This window comes from Pteropus medius, unplaced genomic scaffold (assembly GCF_902729225.1).
Source record: "Pteropus medius unplaced genomic scaffold, Ma_sr-lr_union100, whole genome shotgun sequence".
Taxonomy (NCBI): domain Eukaryota; kingdom Metazoa; phylum Chordata; class Mammalia; order Chiroptera; family Pteropodidae; genus Pteropus; species Pteropus medius.
The window spans coordinates 11,611,138-11,634,985 of NW_024350924.1; the positions used below are offsets into that span (position 1 = coordinate 11,611,138).

The 23,848-nt window shown below is 48.2% G+C and overlaps 2 protein-coding genes, 1 long non-coding RNA gene and 1 pseudogene across 10 annotated transcripts in view; 2 read left to right on the forward strand and 2 right to left on the reverse strand.

The window, feature by feature from the left end:
- PIP5K1A (phosphatidylinositol-4-phosphate 5-kinase type 1 alpha) overlaps positions 1–5,615 on the forward strand; it is a 35,647-nt gene extending 30,032 nt beyond the window's left edge. For 2 of the 4 annotated variants that reach the window (XM_039841590.1, XM_039841589.1), the window contains exons 12-15: positions 28–174; positions 364–493; positions 3,713–3,761; positions 4,043–5,615. In XM_039841590.1, coding sequence (XP_039697524.1) covers positions 28–174; positions 364–493; positions 3,713–3,761; positions 4,043–4,045 — 329 coding nt within the window. In that variant the 3' untranslated portion in view covers positions 4,046–5,615. The remainder of the gene's footprint in view (positions 1–27; positions 175–363; positions 494–3,712; positions 3,762–4,042) is intronic. The other 2 variants (XM_039841591.1, XM_039841592.1) reach the window with 2 other exon arrangements.
- LOC120585263 (uncharacterized) lies at positions 2,199–2,317 on the reverse strand (annotated as a pseudogene).
- Positions 5,616–11,082: 5,467 nt separating the features above from the next.
- PSMD4 (proteasome 26S subunit ubiquitin receptor, non-ATPase 4) lies at positions 11,083–19,347 on the forward strand. 5 transcript variants are annotated; one of them, XM_039841597.1, is made up of 10 exons: positions 11,083–11,236; positions 15,034–15,174; positions 16,375–16,489; positions 16,849–16,935; positions 17,182–17,250; positions 17,362–17,610; positions 17,915–18,032; positions 18,194–18,325; positions 18,409–18,580; positions 19,069–19,347. In XM_039841597.1, the coding sequence occupies exons 1-10, from the start codon at positions 11,211–11,213 to the stop codon at positions 19,088–19,090; spliced, it is 1,131 nt and encodes a 376-aa protein (XP_039697531.1). In that variant the 5' UTR covers positions 11,083–11,210; the 3' UTR covers positions 19,091–19,347. The 5 variants fall into 5 exon arrangements, with proteins under 5 accessions (XP_039697531.1, XP_039697527.1, XP_039697528.1 ...); XM_039841593.1 differs by having other exon boundaries at positions 18,409–18,476; XM_039841594.1 differs by having other exon boundaries at positions 17,915–18,023; positions 18,409–18,476.
- Positions 19,348–20,069: 722 nt separating this feature from the next.
- Positions 20,070–23,775, reverse strand: LOC120585239 (uncharacterized). Its single transcript, XR_005648280.1, has 2 exons — positions 23,016–23,775; positions 20,070–22,422 (listed from the first exon to the last, which is right to left on the reverse strand). It is a non-coding gene; the product is annotated as an uncharacterized LOC120585239 (long non-coding RNA).
- Positions 23,776–23,848: the final 73 nt, after the last annotated feature.

Below are 23,848 nucleotides of genomic sequence, written 5' to 3' on the forward strand. Positions count from 1 at the left end.
AGTAGGCTTTCTCTTTCCGTTTTGAAGTGAAGCCCTCTCCTTCCAAAAAGTTTCGGTCTGGCTCATCTTTCTCTCGACGAGGAGCCCCCAGCAGCAACTCCTGCGTTACTTACCAGTCATCGGTCTCTGGGGAACTCAAGGCACAAGTGACAACAAAGGCGGAAGTGGAGCCAGGTCAGAGCCAGGGCCGGGTTCCCACGTGATCGGGCCGGCCTCCCTCCTTCCTTCCGAGTCCTTGTCTGCTAGGATTTCTGCTTCTCGTTTCTGTCCAGGAAAAGCCAAGTTGCTACATATTTTTTCACTTTATTTCTCCTACCCCATTTTCTCTTCTGTTTATTGATTTTCTTCCTTTCTTTTTTCCAGGCGTCCACTTGGGTCGTCCTGATGTTTTACCTCAGACTCCACCTCTGGAGAAAGTCAGTGAGGTCTCGCCTATTCCTGACTCCTCTTCCTCACCTGTAGTTGGAGAGACTTTGCAGATGCTATGTACAAGGTTGGTTCCTTGGCTCCTGTTTCCATGTCGTCTCCTCATCTCTCTCTTTAGGTCATTGGGGATCTCTGTAACTGTTTTCCAAGAGATCTCTCTCTTTTGCTCTTCACTCAATTTTTTTCAGGTTCACCTTCCTGAGAGCTCATCTTTAGTGATTTAGGAAAGTGTCGATATCTCTGCATCTTTAGGAGGTGGAGGAAGCCTTTGTGTGTAGATGTTTCTGATACTGAGTGAAAATACCCCAACTAACCCTTTTTCTCCTGGCGAGTTAAGCGAGAGGTCTCAGCTTACGATTTAAGGCTGGAAAGATTCCTGGGCAGTGAAGACAATGAACAGTCAAGCTTTCGGAAGCATTCAGTGTAAAGATTATGATTTAACTTTGTTACCTGGCGTGTTCGTTATCTATTACATCATAATAAATTATCCCAAGACTTTTAAAGATTTAAAATAACAAACAGCTACCACAGTTTCTGAGAGTCAGGAATCCAGGAGCAGCTTAGCTGGGTCCTCTGGTTAAAGTCTTTCATTGGCTGCTGACCAGGCTGTCGGCCAGGGCTGGGGTCTCATCTGAAGGCCCGGTGAGTGGAGAGGCTTCATTTCTAAGCTCATATATGTGGTTTTTGGCAGGACTCAGTTCCCTGCTGGCTGTCGGCGGGGGAGCCTCCCTCAGTTCTTTGCCACATTGGCCTCTCGGTAGGGTGGCTCGGACAACTGGCTGCCCTCAGAGCGAGCGAGCAAGAGAGCATGCGCCTGAGCAGAAGCCAGTCTTTCTGTCACCTAATCTTAAAGTTGACATCTCACCGCCTGCACTGCATTCTGTTCGCTAAATCTAGCCCATTCAAGAGGAAAAGATGGCACAGTGGTACAAATACCAGGAGGCAGGGCTCCTCGGGGTCCTCTTAGAAGCTGCCTGTCACAGTCTGCCCTGGGCCTCAGCGGTTCACATCCCTCCAGGAGCAAAATACACTCATTCCCTCCCATGGTCTCCAAAAGTTTGATCCCATTACAGTATCAGCTCAAAGTACAGAATTTTGTCATCTAAATTAGCTCCAGGTTTGGATGAACTTCCCAGGTGTTGTTCCTTGAGTGCTGTTCCTCCCAGTCCGTGGACCCGAGAAAATGAAGGGACGGGCTATCCTCTCACCACACACCCAGCAGACAGTGGTGACACAGACGTTAGGGAACCCCGTACACTTCCTGTACAAAACATGGAGAGGGGGAGGTGCAGCGGAGTCACTGGCCCATGCTACCCAGAGTCCAGATACAGCTCTTGCTGGGTGCGGCTTCTTCAGTCATGTCCCAGTGGGACATTCTCCACGGTCTTGGCTCTGTCCTCCGGACTCTTGGTTTTGCCTTCTGAGCTTTTCTTTTTCATAAAAGCCAGAATGTGTTTGCAGCTGCGTAGTTGTCTCATCCTGTTTCTTGCCAGTAGAACTTTGGGGGTCCAGTGGTCTCTCGTCATTTTGCACTATTTCTGTTCCTTTCAGTCCAAGCCGGTAATGTTTCTGTTGACATTATACTCTCAAAGGCTGTGCGGGCCTCCCCTGAGTCTCATTGGGATTTATTCCATTAGACAAAAGTCATACGCACAAATACCTTCTTAATAGGCCCTGTGCTGCTTAGAGACCCCGTTGTTGAGGGGATCCAGGACATGATCTTTTTGCATGTTCTGAACGGCCTTTATTTACTTACTTACTTATTTATTTTATGCCTACAGCACCTGGTCTTCCTAGGTAGTCTCCCATCCAAGTACTAACCAGGCCCGACCCTACTTAGCTTCCGAGATCAGATGAGATGGGACTTGTTCAGGGTAGCATGGCTGTAGACATGAACGGCCTTTTTTAAATGTGGCTGACTACTACACTGAAGCACCAACTTTAGTTTTTCTGAGACCTTAAAGAAGTATTTTACAGTTATACCCTCGGCTTCATCATTAGATCACATTTTCCTGGCACTGCCCTGGATTTTATCCTTTTCAGAAGCCATTTCTTAATTTTAGCATCGTTTGCTATCTGGAGAAACTTGGGATTTTTACAGCCATCAAGCCGGCTGCTGCTTGTTAATCGTCTTTTCCTTAACTTTTTTTCTTCTATTTTACTATAACCGTTAAACCAGGTGGCACTCAGCACTTTGCTGAGAACTCTCCACAGCAAGATCCCCTGGTTTATGAGACACAGGTACTATTTTCCACATAACTGCAGATGACATCGTTGCTGAACTTTGTCCTGCTACAAGGATCCCTTCATTCCATTTCTAATGAGTTTTTTCCCCTAACTTTTTCTTCAGCCTTCATTGGTAATCCCCTTAAAGTCCAAACTTCTACAATATATTCAAGGCTCTTTGAAACTTTCTCTAAAACTCCCTTCAAAGCCCATTTCCTCTGCCAAAGGCACTTCCACATTTTAGATTTTGATGACAATCGTACTTTATTTCCAGGTACAACAATCTATATTATCTGTTGTTGTGTGACAGATGACCCCAATACTTAGCAGCTAAAAACAACAAACATTTATTGTCTTGTATTTTATGTGGCTGAAGAATCGAGGTGTGGCTTGGCTGGATGCCTTCGGCTCAGTCTCTTAGGAGGTCACAGTCAGGCTTTTAGCCAGGGCAGTGGTCACAGCTGAAGGCTCGCCCAGGGGATGATCCGCTTCCAAGCTCACGTCCGTGGGTGTCGGCAGGATTCAGTTCCTTGCAGGCTGTTGGACTGAGGGCTCAGCGCCCTGCTGGCTATTGGCCAGTGGTACTCTCTTAGTTCCTTGTCACTTGGTCCTCTCCATAGGGCAGCTCACAGCACAGCGCTAGCTTCTCTCATATGCCCAAGCGGAATCTATAGTCTTTTTGTAACTTTATCTCAGAATTTACAGCCCACACTTTCACTAGAAGAAAGTCACTTAATCCAGCCCACACTCGAGAAGAGAGAATTACACAATGGCATGAATATCAGGCAGCAGTGATCATTGGGTACCTGCCATACCTCGCGATGGAAGACAGAAAAGGATATTAGGAAAATATTTTATAGTATTTAAGAAACTAATTTAAAAAATGTGCTTCTAAATCTAGTAGCTTCTTAGCCTCTTCTTTCTGAATCCTAAATTGCTTCTGAAGTGAAATATAGAGGAGCAGTGCGATATTTGAGAAGAGAGTCCTTGTTTTTTTTGTTGTTGTTTTTTTACCTTCTAATTCTTCTATCTCCATTTTTTCCCTCCTGTTATTTTTTAGTTCATCCCTTTTGGAAAAGCTTGAAATCGAAGAGTCAGATTGCTCCCACGTGAGTGTCTGGGGTGTGGGGGAGGTGAATGCCTTGAAGGGTATAAAGAGGATGCACTGGTGGACTGGAGCCGGGTGTTAACTGGCAAGGTTAGAGGGACTGGGCGTCCCTTGAATCTTGCTTTTTAAAATTTTGATTTTGGTACGTCGTACTTGGAGTCGAGGCTAAAATAGAAGAAAACTTCTTAACTATGCCAGCCAGGTTGAAATTAACTTAGATTCCTTTCCTGTCTCCTCGTCTCACGCTCCTCATCCCTAATTTCATACCCTTTCCCTTTTCAGTGAGCAGAAAACCTCAGATGACCTGGAACAAGATTCTGCCATCTCTGTGATCCCAAGATGTCAGCTCTTGCCCCAGCAGTGCTGAGTGTTATTCTTAGTCACCAACCAAGGAGTATAGTGGAGGCCAGGGGAGCTCTCCATTCCCTCTCTGAAGAGAAAAACATCTGCCTCTTCCTCTTGACTGGGCTTTAGTGCCATGGACAGTTGGAGACAGCAGCATCTGTCCACTCCGGAGTTGGGTAGCATGACCTTTCAGCTGGCCAACCTTGGCTTCCACGTCGAGTTGTTTTCAAACCCCCACTCTTCCTGCTGGAAGTGGGGTTGCTGGATCTGGGGGTTTTCTTTCCCCGCATCTACCTTCACCAGGAGCTGGACTCTTGATTTCCTCAGGACGGACTGGCCGGCACGTTATCGTTATCCCCACCATGGCTCTTTCTCTCTGAAAGAAGACCCCTGTGGCCTTTGTAAAGGTTTTGGGGGGAGTAAGGGTGTTAATCACCTCCCAACCTTTTTTTTTTCCCCTTAAAAAAGGGAAGAAAAAAAAATAGCGCACAGCACACAGTTTCCAGCCAGCCAGTTTCAGCTCAGAACTCCACAGTGTCGCAGAGAGGCTGTTCACACGGCTCCCTCAGACGAGCCCTGGTGTTTAAGACACAGAAGTGTGGGGATCGCTCTGCCTGCAGCAGCTCCTCTCCTCTCTCGACGAATTTCTTAAGGCTGCAGGAATGGAGAGAGTGGGACAGCGGGGACTCTTCACCCCTTTTGTGAAGACAGTGGGGCAGCGTGGGTCCAGGAGGCCAGGGGCCGTTCCCGGCAGAACCTGCTCACCGCTGGGCCGTAATGATTATTACCATTTTGCAATTTGGAAATGTATTCTGGTGGTTTTTCTAAATATGAAGACTTATCAAATGAATTTTAGATCCTTTTCCAAAGGAGATTTCTTCCTTGCTCTTCTCATTTTTCCAGCAGTGGAGCTGAGGTGCAGAGGGGACAGCTCTGTCTGTTCAACAGGCAGTCTGGTAGCTATGAAGCTGGAGAGCGTCCTCTGAAACTTGTGGGAGCCGCAGATTTTTGCCTAGGAGGCTGGGGCTCCGTAATCCTCCTCCCTGTCTCCAGGAGCTGCAGTCCTCGTCTGATCCTCCTCCTGTCTGGAGAGGAAGGGGCCTGGCATCTCAGGCCGATTGTTCAACTCCCCTGCTCCCCTCCCCCTCCCCACACCTTGATGGTAGGCTAGCTGATACCCCAAGTAACTGTCTATATTAGACACCCCCAGCCAGTTTCTGGCTGCCTGTCTTTGCTGCCATGTTCTTTTTTACAAGAAGGAAAGAAACAATTCCTGCTATTTTTTTTTTCATAATTTACTATTTATGATGTATTTAAGTGTTTTATTCAGGACAGAGTTCTGTTGGGGGGGATATTCGAGGGAGGCTGGGTCTTAGGGAAGGGAATGGGAATCGACATTTTTATGAAGTGTCACTATTTGCCACTACTTTGTATTGTTCAGAAATGGCAAATGCAATATAAGTGATAAATATCCGGTTTTAATGTATTAAACTTTCATCAGTTATTTAGATCTGTTGCTTCCTGGTTCTTTTTCACATACCATCTGCCCCACCCCACTACCCTACCGCCCCGGCTGTTTTGTTCACGGTGCCCTGAACCGATGCTGAGTCCTTTCCCATTTCCTTGCTGCAGCTTCAGTGTCATTCGCGCTGAGAGAAATGGTTTCATTCTCTTGCAGCTACTCCCTTCATCTTAAAACTCAAGGAAACGCTATGCATGAATATGGAGGGAATTACTGTAGGTCTGTCACCTTGGTGGCAAGCCACTTTAACTGAGGGATTTGGGGATCCAAAGTTCAAAATCTCTTTCAGGTTTCGGAGGAAAGGAACAGTGGGAAAAGCAAGCTTGGGATCGGTTGGCCCTGGGGTTCCCTCCCTTCCCGGGACCTGGCCATCGGGTGTTGGTCTTTGAAAGACAGGGAGACTGCTCTCTCCTGCTTTCCTCTTTGTGAGGTTGCTCTTCTACTGTGATGGAACTAGACAGAAGGGGGGTGAGGCTCCTTCTAAGGCTTGTGGGTTGGGGAGCTTTGGAGAAAAACAAGTTAACTAAATATTACTCCTTTTCATACATCATATTCTACAAAAATTTATGCAGCAGCTAATAAGCAGTGCGCTGGGCAGTTGGAGGTCAAAAGAAGTAATTGACCTTCAAGAGCTTACAGTGTCCAGGAGGAGCACGCGCCTGCACACGTGTACAGCAAAACACGCGAGATGTGATACAGTTAAGGGTTTCAGTTCTCTGAAAGGGTGGTACAGAACAGAAAGGTGGAAGATCTGAGGTTACTGTGGACTAGAAGTGTTGGGGAAAGTTGCACTTGAGCATGAGGGCCTGGCGGTGTGGGAACAAGGACCAGCCCACCATGAAGGCCCTGCCGGAGGGAGACCTGAGCGAGAACGTGGCAGTGAACGCAGAGGAGGCAACACTGAGAACCCTGACTGCTGGGCTGAGAAATGGGTATTTTAAACCATAGGCAATGGGAAACCATAGAATGTTGTGCCCTAAGTAGGACATGATCAAAATAATTCAGAGACTAATCTGTTGATGAAGTTTAGCAGAGTAGCTGGGAAAAGGGGGCTAGTTGGACTGTGATCATTTAGGTGTAAGGTGATGAAGGTCCAGACTGTGACAGCAGAGAGGAAGGGAGAGCTGAGATGGCAGTAAAGCACCTTTCCTGGCAGAACGATTAGAGTGAGGGAGGAACTGGGGGTTCCCGGAGTTTGGAATTTTAGTTTAAGCCACAGGCTGAGCCCTCCTGTAGGCTGGATGAGGAGAAAACTTCCTTAATAGGAGTTGAATCTGACTATGTTTTAGGCATAAATGGTCTTTTGGCTTCCCTTGCCTTGGCTTGTCATTGGCTCTTCAACTTATTCTTTCAGCTGCTGAGTGCTACAGACACCCTAATGGTCAGAGGGTGCCTCTAGTGGCGAGCAGCTGCTACTGCTCATTTTATAGCTGTCTCCTGCAGTCTATTCAGACGCAAGCAGGGCCTATTAATGAAAGCTTCTGTAACCAAAAGTTAGGGAAATGAAAATTACAGGACAATAAAGCTGGAAATCCTGGTCTAATGTTTTACTTTTAAGCATGTCAATCTCAGCTATTCCGAAAGTTACTCGCCAGACTTAGAATCTCATTCTTTAAGCAAACACTTGCCAGTTAAAATAGATCCCAGATTAAACTGTTTATTCTTTAGATTTCCAAGGACACAAGAAGCAGGTGAATATCTCCTGTAAAATTACTTTTTAAAGTCCATTATAAAGCATCTGCTTACTGCTTCTAAATTCCTCCATCTCCCCTCCCCTTTTTTTCTTTTGATTATGGAAATTTCCAAGTCAAAAGTAGAGTAGTATGGAGAACCACCATGTACTCATCTAGCTTCAATCGTCAGTATAAATCTGGCCAATCTGTCTCATTTGTACTTTCTACCCCTCCCCCACTTGCTCTGTGTACCCTCCAAAGAATTGAATTAAAATAAATCCCAGACATATCCTTCCATCCATAAATACTTCAACATGAGAACATTATAACATTTTTAAAAATTATTAATTCCTCAATATCCAGTTAGCAGTCAAAGTTAGCTAGTTGTCTTACAAAAAAGTTTTTACAAACACAGTCATGCTCCGCGTAGTGACACTTCGGTCAAGGACAAACTGCATATCTTACCGTAGTCCCTTAGGATTACTAGGGAGTTGAAAAATTCCTATCGCCTAGCGACATCGGAGCCATCATAATGTCACAGTGTTTGTGGTGATGCTGGTATAAACAAACCTGCACATATAATTATGTATCCTCCATAATATTTGATAATAACTGTTACTGGTTTATGTGCTTACTAGTTTTGTTAGTGTACTCTTTCTAGTTATTAAAAAAGGTTTGCTATGAAACAGTGTGCTGTATTATACCAGCAGCAGCTTCACATATCTCATGTTTACTATCTCTTGATGCATCATTTTTTCTTGCACCTGATTACGTCTTATGTTGTTCTAACAGTAACGTGCTGTATGGGCTTGTAGCCCAGGAGCAATAGGCTAGACCATACAGGATAGTGTGTAGACCATCTAGGTTTGTGTATGTGCACTCTATGATGTTTGCACAATGAAATAGCCTAACAATGCAATTCTCAACGTATCTTCACGTGATTTTTTTTTTTTACCCCATTCTCACTTGAACTCCCTCTCAAGTTTTTGTCCCCACTGTTGGACCAAAGCAGCTTTTATTAAGGTTACTGATGCCTTCCATGTTGCTAACTGTATCAGTCCTCACCTCACTTGTCATGTCAGCAGCATCTGATAGTATGTTACTCCCTCCTCCTTGACACATTTTCTTCACTTGGCTTCTGGGATGCTACTTTCTCCTGGATGTTCTGACCAAGGCCCTGTGCTGCTCCATCTCCATTCTCTTTTCTGATTCCTCCTTTTCTCTCTAAGCTCTAAATGTTGAAGTGGTCCAGGGCTCAATCACAGAACTCCTTCTTTTAGTCTACATTCACTCCCCAGGTAATTTTTAAAAGTCTTTACAGTGGCCTAAAGACCCTGTATGCTTTGTCCAACTCCCCTTTCACCTCGTGATCTAAATAACATTTCAGTATCACCAAATTTCTTATTTGCAGTCCAGACCTTTTTTCTGAACTGTATACTCATATCTACCCACTTCCTTGACATCTCCATTTAGATGTCTAACGAGCGTCTTAAACCTAATATGGTCCACGTTAAAGTTCTGGTTCCCGCCCCTCCTTGTCCATCTTCCATTCTAGTTGCTTAGAACCAACTCTTATTCAACACTCTCTTCCCTTACACCCTCCACCAAATCCACTGGCAAATTCTATCAGTTATGTGCCTTACGATGTACTCAAAATCTAACCATACGTCACCAATTTCATCTCTTTTCTACCCTAGCATAAGCCACCATCATATCATCTGATTACTGAAGCAGTCTCCTGACTGGTCTAACACCCTCTGCTCTTTTTCCCCATAGCCTGTTCTCAGTGCAGCAGCCAGAACAGAGCGGTCCTGTTAAAACCTTAAGTCAGATCCTCTGTTAAAAACGTCCCAACAGCTCCTTATCTCACTCAGAGTCCTTCAAATGGTCTACAAGGCTGTACGTGATCCAACCTCTTTACTCTCTGGCCTCGTTTCTTCTCATTCTCCCTCTCCCTCTACTCCAGCTTCTACTGGTCTCGTTCTTAAAATACACTCCTGCCTCAGGGCATTTGTACTTGCTCTTTCTCCAGGTACCCTTCAGGTCCCTCTGTTCAATGTAAGGCTTCCCTCATATCCATTATTTGACTATATATATTTACTTACTGGTTTACTGTCTGCCTTCCCCTAGAGAATGTTAAGGTTCATGAGGGCAGGACTTTGCTTTGTTCCCTTCCGAGTGCCCAGAATAGTGCCTGACCCACAGGTAAATGAATGAATTATTCACTACTGCTTTTTTAAATTATTATAGATCTCGTTTTTGCTGAAATCAGATTTCATCTTTTGTGTGCATTGTTGCAACTCGCATATCTCTTCATTGAAAAACTTCTGACATAATTCTAACACAAAGTCTTCCCTACTTGAAGAGAGTATTAATTCTCCATTCTCTAGGTTCAATCGATCTTGTAGGACCTAATTTTCACTCTTTTTATTGCCATTATATTTTGTATTCTTTGCACTATCTCCATAGACTTTTAAAAGTGTTGTAACTAAAAACTAGTCACAATCTATTAAATGACTGACTAAAGCTGAGATGGTGACACCTCCCTGCACAGATATCATGGACCCTGTTTTCCCAGAACAGTGATGATGACATTCATTCAGTTCCTAGTGCCTTTGTTTGGGTTGAACTTATACATTTAGAATACTAACTTATAATTACCACTGATGTTCAACTTTTCTTTCTTGTTGCATTACCCTGATTAACCCAGGCCATTATTTGTTGATGAATTTTCTACTTTATGAAATAATCTTCTCTTGATCTGATTTTAGCTATGTGTGCTGATTTGTTTTGTACACTATTAATATAGCTACACATGCTTTCTTTTATTACTATTGCCTGATATATTTTTTTCCTCTCTCTCTGTTTTTATCTTTTGTCACTCACTTAGTTTGGCATATTCTAGTTACATTGCGTAGCTGGGTTTTTTCTTTCAAAAATGTAATTGTTTTTTAAATATTTTGGTTATGTTTGAACTTGGCATTATTTTTCTCTGCTTTGTTATCCCCGCCCCCTTCCTGTCTATACTTATATTGACTTTTTTTTTCCTCTAGTGATATGTACATTTTATTTCTTATACTATCTTTGATGGTTACCAATAACTTTTGAATATATTCATTGAAACTTTACTCACACGTAGATAATATGTATAGTACTCCTCTCCATCCCCGTCTTTCAATTTGGCGTTCTGTAGCCATGACTGATCCTTCCCTCTTTCTCCCAAGATAGACACCTGGAATTTCCGGTTTTACTTGCACGTATGTAGGTGTGGTGGAAAGTAATCCAAAATATTTTTTAATGTTATTCTTGATTAACAAACCAACATGGTTTACTAGTTTTGTCTCTCATTCTTTGAGACATTAGTTAAAATTATTGATTTGTCAAACCTTTCTGGGCTCCTGCCATGAGTCAGGTTCTGTACTGGGCTCAGGCATTGCACCGATGGATACCTTTCCTGCTTTAATTAAACGAGAGAGAGAGACACATAAAAGCAATTCAGAGGGCTAGGGCTTAGGAGTTAGCAGTTAGATGAACAAAGTGCTACCGGGTACAGAGGGACCTGGAAAAAGTTAACCTACCACTTTTTGAAAACAACGGCGCTGGAGCCGACACAACCACGGCACTTTCAAAGGTTTCTCCACAGCTTCTCTCAGACCCCGCCAGCGGGGAACTCCACGGGAGAACTCGAATGACGGGCAAGGTGGACGCGGGGTCGCGTTATTTCTGTCCCCTCGCCCTGCGCGCCCCTTTAATTTGGGCGGTACCTACAACTCCCAGAAGGCAACGCGGGGATAGAGGCGGAAGCGACTGGCCGGGACGCGGCCTGTGATTGGTGGAGAGCGCTGGCCAATCGGAGAGGCTGTTGTTGGGCCGTCCGGAGAGCCGGCCCGGGAGGGAGGAAGGTGGCAAGATGGTGTTGGAGAGCACCATGGTTTGGTGAGGAGCTGCCTCGGGGCCCCGCGAGGGGCGGACCTGGGTCGGGGGCGCGTGTTGCGCGGAGGCTGGGCGGGCCTGAGGTGGGGGCGGGGGTCCGATGGGCGAGACGCGGCCTTGGGCCTGGAGAGAAGGCGCCCCGCCGACTCCCTGAGTCATCCCGGGCCCGGGAGAGGAGGCCGTCCCGGGTGCCCCCGCCAGCCCTCACCCCGCGGACAGCCCTTGACCGGCGGATCCCTGCCGCCTCTCTCGCCTCCGGCGTGGTCTTCTCAGACTGGCCCCGGGCCTGTCTTTAGCCAGAGTCCTGCTTCTGCCTGCCATCCCAGACGTTAGGGAGAGAGATCATAAATCCCTTCCCCGGCCCATTCATCCTCTGCCTCTGTACCCTTTCCCTGTGTCATCTTCAGAGGTACTATTTAGAGAGTGCTTTCTCTGTATCAGGCATTAATTTACTTTATCTCACTTAAAGCTCACAACACTTGAAGGTAAGCAGCCCTTCGGTCGACAGATGATACCGAGTCTCAGCAATTTTCGATGACTTACCGAAAGTCACACAGCTAATTAAGTGGTAGAGCCCAGATTTAAACTCAGGGCTGTCTGACACAAAGGCTCTTCTCTAGTGAGCTAGCTTCAGTCTCAGACTTGGGCCGAGTGTCTATGATGAGTTGGATTAGAAGCTGAGGACACAAACTTTTGCAAGATTTCAAGAGTTTCTTTTAAGCGTGTACATATAATATAACAGAACAGTACACAGACACACAGATCACCAGTTAGACAGAACAGAGTTTTCCTTTGGGAGAGGGGGGATAGCATTACCAGATAAAATATAGGATTCCTTATTAAATTTGAAGTTCAAATAAATAATACTCTTTAATATATAAAAAAGATATAAGTATTTCCCAAAGATTGCAGAAACATACGTATACTAAAAAGTTATCAGTTATTTATCTGGAATTTAAATTAAACTGGGACTCCTGTATTTTTGTTGGCTAAATCTGGTAACCTCTGGGAGAGAGCATCTTAGAAAGAGGACAAGATTTGGAATCCAAAAACCTGTTTTTTGGTACTTACCAGCAGCATGTTCTTGAGAATGTAGGAAGTAAATCGATCTAAAAAATGGAACATTAACAGCATCCACTCTCCTTATAGCACAGGTGGGCAAAACGTAGTTCTCTGTAAACTGCAGAGCACTGTACATGTTAATTGCCATGGCACTTGAGGAGTCCTCAAGAAAGAATTTAAGAGAGGCCTTGAAAGGACTTAGACAAATGTCGGGAAGGAGAGGTCTTAACAGTCAGGGGGAAGGACAAAGGTGCTGCGTTGTAAACATCCAAGGCCTGGCTAGGGGTTAGGACATTGACTAGTGTGACTTCGTTATAAGGTCGTTGGTTTAAGATGATTCCCCACTTTTTTTTTTTTTTTTTGTAAAGGTAGATGGGACCAGGTAGAAGACCACAAATGTTAAGTTGAGGGTGGTAGAACCTTTCAGTAGAACTGTTGAAAAAAGTTCTGAGTTGGGGGTGGGGGGATGGAAGCAGAGCTGTTACAAAATGGCATTTAATAATATTGATATGGTTTGTTTTAGGAGGACAGATTGGCCCAGGGGGATGTATTGGTGGCCTACTGTAATAGCCCGGCTGAGGTGGGGGTGGGGCCTCATGCTTTGCTTTCCTCAGAATTCTCTGGAGGAGTTTATTAAAAATTGCAACTATTTGACTCTCCTCTCCATCCGCTTGAGTCAGGCTCTCAGTCAGGGAAGTCCAGGCGTCTGTATTCTCTTTTTAAATGAAGACTTTCTAGAATAGCTAGATAACAACATAAGCCCTTATTTTGTTGTGAATTTTTGTTGGGAAAAAGTTACATAATGTTGAGAAAAGTGGTCACCAGGAATATGTATATTATTCCATTCATACAAAGTTCAAAATTGGGAAAATTAATATATTTTTTAGGGATGCATACACAGGCGTTAAAGCATCTGTGTTTTTAACACCACCGCCACCACTGTCATCACCCTCCCAGTGGTTCTGATGCACAGATGCACAACAGAGTATGAGAACCACTGGCATGTTCTCCACCGTCAGTTCTCCCTGTTTCTCCAGCTCCCTTTCTCACTCTGACACCTTCCTCCCAGCCCTCATCCATCTGCTGGTCTTGCCCACAATCCTTATACTTAGTAGCTGTTCCATCTGGATCATCCTCAAAGCCTCCCTTGTTTTTTATATTTGGACTCACCACTGTGTGTGGAGCTAGAGAGGCAGTTACTTCCCTGAAGGGGGAATAATCAGAAACAGTGTAGCAGGGAAAAAAGAATAATGCATGGTCAGCAGAATCAGTCCTTGACCTCCTCGAAGGTAAGAACCAGTCTGTGTTTCATGCTCACTCTCAGGCAGTATGCTAGTACTTTCCATGCATTTAATCCTCATGGCAATCCTAGAGGTAGGTACAATAAAACCCATTTTACAGATGAAGTTACAGGACCTTAAAGAAATTAAATAACTTCCTCAGGACCTTAGAATTAGTAGCAGAATAGGGATTTGAGCCTGTGCCTGAACACTGCCCTTTATTCCCTTTTCTCCTTGCCTTGCAGTAGCTTCTTAATTACTGCTCTTCATCATTTTTGGTTTGTATTTATTGCCAGGCAAAGGATGCTAAAGAGGAAAACTGCCCCTGAAGCCCATGTTTTGCTTGCCCATGTAAATGAGGCATCTTAGCTAGGACATGGCTTCCTTCCATCAGCACAGATGGAATCGGTGACTGTTAAAGACTGAGGGACCTCGGGTCATCCAGAACAGCTCCTGTTCAGGAGCTAATGTGGCCATTTCCCTTACCTGCCTCCTTTTGGCCTCTGGGAAGCTGGAGCTTGTATTTCCTATGATCTGGATTCTTAAGATTGTGAGAAGTTGCGGAGGAAGAAGAGATGAGACCCCAAATCCGTGAACCTTCATTTTTGCAGTTCAGTCCAGCTGCCAGAGCTGTTACACATTAACCAGATGATTGTACTGTGCCGTCTTGCACTCGGTGCTGCCAGATGTTTTATAAATATTTTTAAGTTGTCTTCTTCATTTCCTTTGGAATACTCCCATCTTAATGGCAGACTTAGAGTCCATGACAACACTTAATAACACTTACATGCACTTTATTATTATTATTATTATTTTTTATTATTTATGCCCACAGCACCTGGTCTTCCTAGGTAGTCTCCCATCCAAGTACTAACCAGGCGTGACCCTGCTTAGCTTCCGAAATCACACATCGGGCTTGTTCAGGGTGGCATGGCCATGGACCATGGACTGTGGCTCCACTGGGGCGTGAACCCAGGACCTTCTGCGTGTAAAGCAGATGTGCTATACTATGGAACCATGTCCTTATGCACCTTATAAAAAGGTAGTCGAGGTACATCAGCTATGGTGTACGATAGTTGGAAGGTAGATTGCAGCCTTGTCGGAATGCTGTAGAGTAGGGATTTAGTCAACGGCCATACCACCCTGAGCGCACCGCATCGTGTCTGATCTCGGAAGCTAAGCACGATTGAGCCTGGTCAGTACTTGGATGGGAGATTTAACTTTTTTTTTTTTCCTCTCTTTGGCCATTTTGAGTCAGTAAGTCTGAGATAAGGCTTGGTCATATATTTAAAAAAAAAAAAAATGCAGGTGATTCTAAGTTCCACAGACCGAGAGCCAGTGTTATACCCACAATGCCCCTTCCAGAGGAGGTGTTGAAGGAGGTGGGGGTCACTGGTGCTGCAGAGAATGCCTCACATTCTACACCGTGTGTCTTCTCTCTCCCTCCTAATGTGACAGCGTGGACAACAGTGAGTACATGAGGAACGGGGACTTCTTACCCACCCGGCTGCAGGCCCAGCAGGACGCTGTCAACATAGTATGTCACTCCAAGACCCGCAGCAACCCTGAGAACAACGTGGGCCTCATCACACTAGCCAAGTACGTGGGACAGAGGAGGAGAGGGCTCTGCAGGCAGGCGTGGGTTTCCCACATGTGACCCGCTATGGACGCGTCAATTCTGTGAGGCTGCTTTTGCCCATCACCTTCCTAGATTAACTTCCTCGCTTTTCAGTGTAAATATAAATAACTTGTTTTTAATATTAACCTGAATTGAATACAGGTGTAAAGCTAAATCTCCTGGGGTAAAATTTCACAGTATAATTGAAAGTCAATGAAAAGTGATTTGGGGTCAGAGCTCCAGGCCACGTATCACACATCCCTTTGCCCCAAAAGCGGTTAGGAGGCGATGATCCTGAGTTGAGTGACTGCCTCGCCCAGTGTGCATGTCTTAGCTGGGCAGTGGATCTAGAAATGGGGGGATGGGAGGGAGCAGTGTCCCCTGGTTGTGGGAGATTCTCAGCCCTGCGAGAAAGATAACGTGAGAGGAGCGAGGGGGACACTCAGGGAGGAAGAGGGCAAACTTCTTACAGAGTCAGCCACTCTCATTGCTGTGCCTCACGTCTACTAAACACCAGATGTTTTTCTCAGTGTTATTGAGACACAGTTGGCATATGACGTGTAAGTTTAAGGCGTGCCGCATAATTTGTTACGTGCACGTTCAGTCGACCCTTGAATGCCTTGAGCTTCACGGGTCCACTCACACACGGACACTTGCCAATAATTAGATGGTCGGCCCTCCGCGTCCCCCGGTTTCACATCCACGGACTCAGCCAGTTGTGGGTCGAGAACAGTATTTTCGATCTGCAGGTGGAAATCCCCAGGTGCAGAGCCGGCGTCTGCACTGTTCTAGGCCATTTTATACAAGGGACTTGAGCATCACGGCGGGTCCTGGAACCAATCCCTTGAGGATACCAAGGGACCGTAGTTAGGTTTTGGGGAGGTAGAAGTTACACACAGGCTTCGGGCTGTGCGGGGGGCCGCCTCCCAGACCCCACGGTCATCAGGGTCCGCTGTACTGGGAGACAAGCAGAATAAGTTTAGTCAACACCATACCTCCTGTAGTTGTTACTTGTGTTTCCTCGTGATGAGGAATTTTAAGATCTCTGTAAACATTAAATGTTTGATTAGGAAAAATTGCGATTACAGTTATTATCAAAGTCTCTAAAGGAAAGATGAGTCAGACAGTTTGGAGGCCCTTGTCTTGACCTGAAATGGCGGAAATGCTTTCCCCACTGCCAGTGACTGTGAGGTGCTGACCACACTCACCCCCGACACCGGCCGCATCCTGTCCAAGCTCCACACCGTGCAGCCCAAAGGCAAGATCACCTTCTGCACCGGCATCCGCGTGGCCCACGTGAGTCCTCCTTGCCCTCAGGTTCTGCTTCCCGCGTTGTTCATTCCTCCCCTGGAATCCTGAGCTAGAGCCAGGCAGGGAAGAGAGGGACCTAGAGAAAGGCATAGAAAGGGTGCGGGGTGAACCCCAGGATCGGTGAGCTTCGTGAAGGGAAGATTCCCAGGAACAGAGAGTAATCCCTTTCCTCGTCCACAGAGAGGCACAGCGGGAGGGGAGGTGGAGGGTGGCGTTGAGACCTGCATGTGTCAGCACAGTGGTAGACTTGAGATACATGGAAGCCACAGGAAAAAAAGGACAGTGACAGCAGCGAGCCCGGTGATTCTTCTGGCCGACTCTGAGAACTTCCTCTTCTTTACAAGTTGGCTCTGAAGCACCGACAGGGCAAGAATCACAAGATGCGCATCATCGCCTTCGTGGGGAGCCCCGTGGAGGATAACGAGAAGGATGTGAGTCCACACGACAGGTTGGGACAGTGGGCAGCACATGGTTGGGACCGGGTCTCAGCCCTTAGGAGAGCCAGGCAGGGGCGCTGGGGTCACCACTTCTGGGAGGGGAAAGGCCGGTATGCAGCGTTCGGTGCTTCCGTTGGGGGCCCCGGGCAGGTGAGCTGATTTCCGTATGCTTTTGTGAGGTGCGTCACTTCCCCTCATAGTATGGGACAGATTTCCTTATTTCTCTCCCCTTCTTCCCAGCTGGTGAAACTGGCTAAACGCCTCAAGAAGGAGAAAGTAAATGTTGACATTATCAACTTTGGGGAAGAGGTGAGTACGGACCCGCTGCGGGGCATCGGCTTGGTTCGGTGAGGACAGCCTTCCCCCAGGGGAGCGCCCGCACTGCAGGACCGAGGTGGCAGCGACTGGGCTGTGGGGCAGGGAGAAAGCCTCCCGCACCCTTCCGTCCTGCAGGAGGTGAACACAGAGAAGCTGACGGCCTTTGTGAACACACTGAATGGCAAAGATGGGACCGGTTCTCATTTGGTGACGGTGCCTCCTGGGCCTAGCCTGGCCGATGCCCTCATCAGCTCTCCAATTCTGGCTGGCGAAGGCGGTGCCATGCTGGGTCTTGGTGCCAGTGACTTTGAATTTGGAGTGGATCCCAGTGCTGACCCCGAGCTGGCCCTGGTGAGCAAACGCTGACCTCAAGCGGAGCCCAGGGCTCCTGCTCTGTCCTCCTCTGCTGACACTCGCACGTCACATAGCTGCTTCTCTGGGGCTGCGCAGCCCTCGACAGCCTTGCTCCTTTCCCCAGACCGCCTTCTGCCCCTCTGCCCCGTAAGCCCATCTGGCCAGACCCTTGTTCGCTTCTGACTACACCCCAGGCTTCTCCCAGGGCTGTCCTTTTGTCCTGCGTCACCCTTCCCGCTTCCCCTGCAGTCCTGTCCCACCCGTGGCGCTTGGCGGGGCACTGACGGGCCCTGCCTTCCAGGCCCTCCGCGTCTCCATGGAGGAGCAGCGGCAGCGGCAGGAGGAGGAGGCGCGGCGGGCAGCTGCAGCCTCCGCGGCCGAGGCCGGGATCGCTGCTTCCGGGACCGAAGGTGAAAGAGGTGGACTCTGAAGCCCGGGACGGCGGGGCGCTCCCTGGCAGGCGGTGTAGACACGGGGTGGGAGCGGGGTCTGGCTGTCGGGACTTTGTGGGCCAAGGCCGTGAGGGGGCCTGTGGGGGACGTGGCACCAGCTCTACCCTGCCGCTCTCTTCCGTTCCCAGACTCGGATGACGCGCTGCTGAAGATGACCATCGGCCAGCAGGAGTTCGGCCGCCCCGGGCTCCCTGACCTGAGCAGCATGACTGAGGAGGAGCAGATCGCGTATGCCATGCAGATGTCCCTGCAGGGCGCAGGTGCTGCGGGCCGGCCCGGTATGCTCAGGCGGGCGGCTGTGGGGCTGGGGGCGGAACTGAACACGCTGGCCTCTTTTCCTCAGAGTTTGGCCAGGCAGAAGCCGCTGACATTGATGCCAGTTCAGCCATGGACACGTCAGAGCCCGCCAAGGTGAGGGCTAGTGATGACTCCCTGCCCTCATCAGACCCAAACCCCCCTCGTGCTCAGAGCCGCAGCCCTGGAGGCCTGGCACGGCGCCTCTCCCAGGCTCGCAGGTGGGCTCGTTGAGGGGCGGGAGGAAGCTAACACGGATGTGCACCTCTCTGTGTAAAGCTTGCGAGGGTGATGGGATGCTCGTGATCAGAGGTTACAGGTGTCCCGGTATCCTGTAATTTTCCTTCCTTGCTGGTGTGAGCGGTCCGGACAGGTGTCTAGGATGTTCTCCTCCCAGGAGAGTGAAAAGAGGGTCTAGAAAAAAGCAAAGGGGGGAGCAGGTGTCCGACAGTAGGAAACCTGGACGCGATGGCATCTGTTGTCACCCTGGAGTGCGGGAAGCAAAGCTCCGGTTTCTCCCGCTTGGTTAGTAACGGGCGCGTCCCAGCAGGTGGAGGCCCTCGTGTTTGCTGCGTCGTCCTTCCCACCCTCAGCCCCAGGTGACCCCAGCCCCAGACAGGAGGCGAGGGGCTCCCTCAGGAGCGTGCTCATGTCCCTTGTGCCCACTTGCCCCCCGCCCCTGCCACGAGCTGACACCACCCTTTTGCAGGAGGAAGATGATTATGATGTGATGCAGGACCCCGAGTTTCTTCAGAGTGTCCTGGAGAACCTTCCAGGCGTGGACCCCAACAACGAGGCCATTCGCAATGCCATGGGCTCCCTGGCCTCCCAGGCCACTAAGGAGGGCAAGAAGGACAAGAAGGAGGAGGACAAGAAATGAGACTGGAGGGGAAGGGCAGCTGAGCCCGCTCGGGGCTGCGTGGCGGGGACACAGGGCTCGGTATGTTGTCTGTAACCACTGCAACTCAAATAAAGCTTGGCAACTTTTTTTTTTCCTCTTTTACTTCACAGAGGGGTGGCTTTGAGTGTGAGGGGGTTCGTGGCGGGAAGGGGAGCTCCTCTGTTGAGTTCTCTGTCTCCAGTACCTGATCTCTAAGTCCTGACCTGTTAACCTCCTCCCATCTCCCATCACCTTGCCTTTCTCCTGTCCTGGGGCTGTTTACTTCGGAATTAAGAGAAACTGCAGGGAGTCACTGTGTTAGGCACTAGGGCCACAGAGGTGAATAGAATACAGCATTTTGGCCTTTGGGGACTCTGAGCCCGGGCAGGGCCAGCACAGAAATGAGACTGCACATCTGTGGAAGTACCCCGGGAGGCCTGAGCAGGCACTGGGGAACAGCCCGAGAAAGGGCTGATGCTTGCAGCCTCTGGCAAGGCTCCTGGAGGCGACATTTGAAAGCTCTGTAATGGCAAAAAGTTTATCAGCCGACAAGGAAGAGCTGGGCAGTTCCAGTTAGTGGGAACGGTCTGTGCTGATGGGGCCCATGTGCATTGGGGGAACAGAGTGGCTCAGAGCCTGGTTGGAGACAGAGATGGCAAAGCAGGCAGTAGGCAACGAGTGGCGGAGACAGAGATGGCAAGGCAGGCAGTAGGCAATGAAAGATCAGGGACCCAAGAGGCCTGACTTCTGCCAGGTGGGGTCTGTGAACACGGCACTTCCCAGAGCACCAACTTGCGAGGACGATTTTTTGTAGGGGATGGAATAAAATGTAAAATTCACGTAATCCTTTATTATCTTTAAAGAGGTAAATAGTATTTGACACATAAAACGCTTAACGTGAATGTAAATTGAGAAGCATAAAAACGAACATCTGAAGCCACAAACATGCCTTCGTGAGCCCACCTCCGCCTCCTTAGAGATGATGATGATTTTCACCCCCACCCCCCTTCTGCTCCCTTTTGGCACCTGATGTTGCTGGTTCGTCGTCATCCTGAGGTTCTGCAGTGTAACCCGCTCATTTTTCAGCTTTGTTAACCAATTGGAATACTTAGGAAAATGGGTACCCTGTATGATAGCTAAACATACGTATCCCCTATGACTCTGCTCTGTACACGAGAAAAATTCGCGCACCTGTCCATCACAATACAAGTGCAAGAACGTTTGTAGTAGTTTTGTTCGCAATGGCCAAACCTGGAACAACCAAAATGTCCAAGCCACCCAATCTGTCTTTATCGTGATCACCATGACCTCTATTTTGCTTAATCCATTGGTCAGCCCTCAGGCTTCATCTTATTCGATCTTTTAGTGGCATATGACAGTCTGTCATTCTTCCTTCCCCTGGAAACACTTTATTTGGTTCAAGGACACAGCTGTGCCGTCCTGGTCCCTCCTTCCTCGCACTGCACTTCTTCCTCAGTCTCCTTTACTGCTTCCTCCCACCTCGCTGACTTCATCCTTGGAGTCCCTGCGGCTCGGTCCTGGGACTTGTCCTCTTTTCCGTCCTCATACTTCCCCTTAGCGACCTCATTCATTCTCCCTGGATTGTACAAACTATCTGTAAGCCGATGACACCCGATTTAAATCTCCACTTAGATGCGTAATGATGGAACATGACAGAAACATGACCTTACCCCAGAACCTGCTCCTACAAGTGTCCCCAGCTCAGGAGACGGCACCACCGTCCTCTGACTTCCTCAGGCCCCAAGCTTTTGAGTTTTTCTTTTTCGTACCCCACATCCAACCATTTTAAAAGCTCAGGCCACCATGCCATTTGGCTCCTTCCCACTCCACTGTGAGAAAACAACCAAAGTCCTTCAACATTCCCCAAAGTATTTCATGACTTGACGACTTCCACTCCCCGACCTCTCTGGAACACGCTCCCACCTCAAGCCCTCACATTTGTTCCCTCATCTGGGAATGTTCTTGTCCCAGAGAGCCGTGTGGCTCACTTGCCAGCTTTCAGCCTTTACTTAAATGCCACCTACTCAGAAAGGCTTGCACTGTCCACCCTATCAAAAATTGCAACCCTCCCCACACTTCCTGTCCTCCTTTCCTGCTTTATTTTTTCGCATTAAAAAAATTTCATAGACTCTTTCAGTTTTAGGTTTATAGGAAAATCGAGCAGAAATTACAAAGAATCCCCATATACTTCCTTCGCCCTATCATTACATCTTATATTAGTGCGGTACCTTTGTTACAATTAGTGAACCAATATTCACAATTATTAACTAAAGTCCATAGTTTACATTAGGGCTTTTGACAAATGTATAATGTCCTGTATCCACTATTGCAGTGTCATACAGAGACTATCGTATAGTATCATATAGTATCACTGCTCCCCAAATCCCCTGTGCACCTTGTCATCTCTTCCTCCAGCTGAACGCTCGGCAACCACTGGTGTGTTTACTGTGTCCGCAGCTTTGCCTTTTCCGGAATGCTGTATACTCGGAATCTCACAGTATATGGCACTTTCAGATCGGCTTCTTTCGGTTGGCAATGTGCATTTAAAGTTCCTCCACGTCTTTTCATGGCTTGATAGTCCTGCTTTATTTTTCTTCCCCAGGCAATGATCGATTCTAACTTGTTTCCATGTATTTTACTCATTTATCTTATTTATCATCTTCTCCACAGGAACCTACATTTTCATGGGCATGGGAATTCTAATCTGCTTTGTTCACTGCTGTATCAGTGCCTACAATAGGGTTGTACTCATCCCCAGTGTTCGAAAAATATTGGTTGAATTATTTCTTCAATGAATGAAAGTGCATCTGACTGAAGAACAAACTTCTATCCAGAATCTTCCTGGCAAGGGACTCTGTGAAATAGTGTTTAGCTTTCTGGATGCTAAGAGTTTTAACTCCATGCTGCCTTTGACCTTGGGTAAGTCATCTAACCTAACTTGCCTGTGCCAGTTCCCAGTAAAACGGAGATAATAATAGTACCTACCACACGGGGTTGTGGTAAGAATTAAATGAGTTCATATACATCCAGTTCTTATAATAGGTCCCACATGTGTATCTGAGTAGTAATTATTCCGCACAGGAAGACTCCGAGGAGGTGGGACTAGAATGCCAGAGTGGCTCAGAGATGGAACGGCGCTGGGAGCTGGAGACTGCGGGCGACCTCCAGAAAGGAGGAGTAGGGGGTTCGAATCCCGTTTGCCCACCACTTTACAAAGCACTTTGAAATTCTAAACCCTTTTAATCCTCACACGAGATGATCATGTCAGGTGGATATTATAATCCCCATTTTACTCATGAGAAAACCGGTTCAGGGAGACTGAGCGACTTGCTAGATGGCACCATGTGGTAAGTGGTGACCCGAGAGCCCCATCCAGAAGCTCTAGCCGCTATCACTTACGCAGACTCAGCGCGCGCCGAGGTCCTGGGTCCAGGGGAAACAGAAAGACTTTCAATAGCCACGCCCCGGCTGTGAGCAGCCGCGTGCGCCGCAGGCTGCGCGGATGGAGCGTGCGCGAGGCGGACCCCGCGCCTCTCGATGAATTCTGCAAGCGCGTGCTCATTGGAGCAGCAAGGCAACTCTGTTTCCGAGTATCCCTCCCCTTCTCCCGCCTCTCGGGGGCGGGGCAACAAAGCGCGGGAAAAACGGCCTCGACTCCGCCCCCACCCCATGCTGGGGGCAGGGAAGGGGAGCGCTCTAAAATGGGAAGAGTGTGTGCGTGCGTGCGCGCGTGCGCTCGTCTCTCTCTCACTCACCTCCCCGTGTTTGAGAAGCCTACCAATATGCCGCTTTAAGATCCCCTTGGAAATGGCCCAGGCCACGCCAGCACTCGAACGTCACCTCTCCTCCACTTCCGGCCTGCAAGCCTGTCCCAGCTTCAGGTGCCGGTTCCTTCTACACTCCAAAACCAGCCGCGCTCCAAGCCTTTCCGCAGAGGGAGGAGCTATAGGTGACGCCGCCGCCCAGGAGCTGGCCCGCGCGAGGACCTCATCCATCTAGATTAGATAGCGATTTAGACAGTAGGAAAACCGCGGGGAAATGGTCAATCAGATGACGTAATGTTTTGGGTGACATCCCATTCTGTGACTTCTGCACTGCATGACTGACATTGGGGTTTAGCTTGAGAAAGCGCAAACCGATCTACACATCCGGGGTCCCTTCAGGGTCGAAGAGGTTCCCCTCAAAGTATTCACCAAATAGAAGCTGAGCGTTCCTTAAATTTGCATAAGTGAACTGCGGGATTCAGGATCGCGGCCAATAGGGAGTGAGGGGGCGGAGACGCACCTGGGTAGTCACCGCCTCCAGTAGGAAAGCGGGGAATCAGATTGGCTATTTCCTAAACGACAGTACCGGCGGCCAATCGCTTTTGAGACGCACAAATGGGGCAGGTTGGGCCCCGGCACAACCAATGGCGAGAGGCATCTTCAGAAGGACCAGGTTCCTTGCCCAATGAGGCTGGGAAGGCTGTGCGGGGCTAGTTCCGAGCGGCAGTACTTAAGACCAACCCAGAGCGGGGTTGGGCGGGGCGCCGTGCTGAACGACGGGGCGCTTGGCCAATGGCGAGTACGAAAGCGGGCAGCCCAGACCG

Bases quoted from the DNA above. Each gene is read 5' to 3' on its own strand.
- PSMD4 (XM_039841593.1), top strand. From the start codon at position 11,211: ATGGTGTTGGAGAGCACCATGGTTTG. The intron at 16,490-16,848 runs GTGAGTCCTCCT...CTTCTTTACAAG, and splicing joins CCGGCATCCGCGTGGCCCAC to TTGGCTCTGAAGCACCGACA. The intron at 18,033-18,193 runs GTGGACTCTGAA...TTCCGTTCCCAG, and splicing joins CGGGACCGAAGGTGAAAGAG to ACTCGGATGACGCGCTGCTG.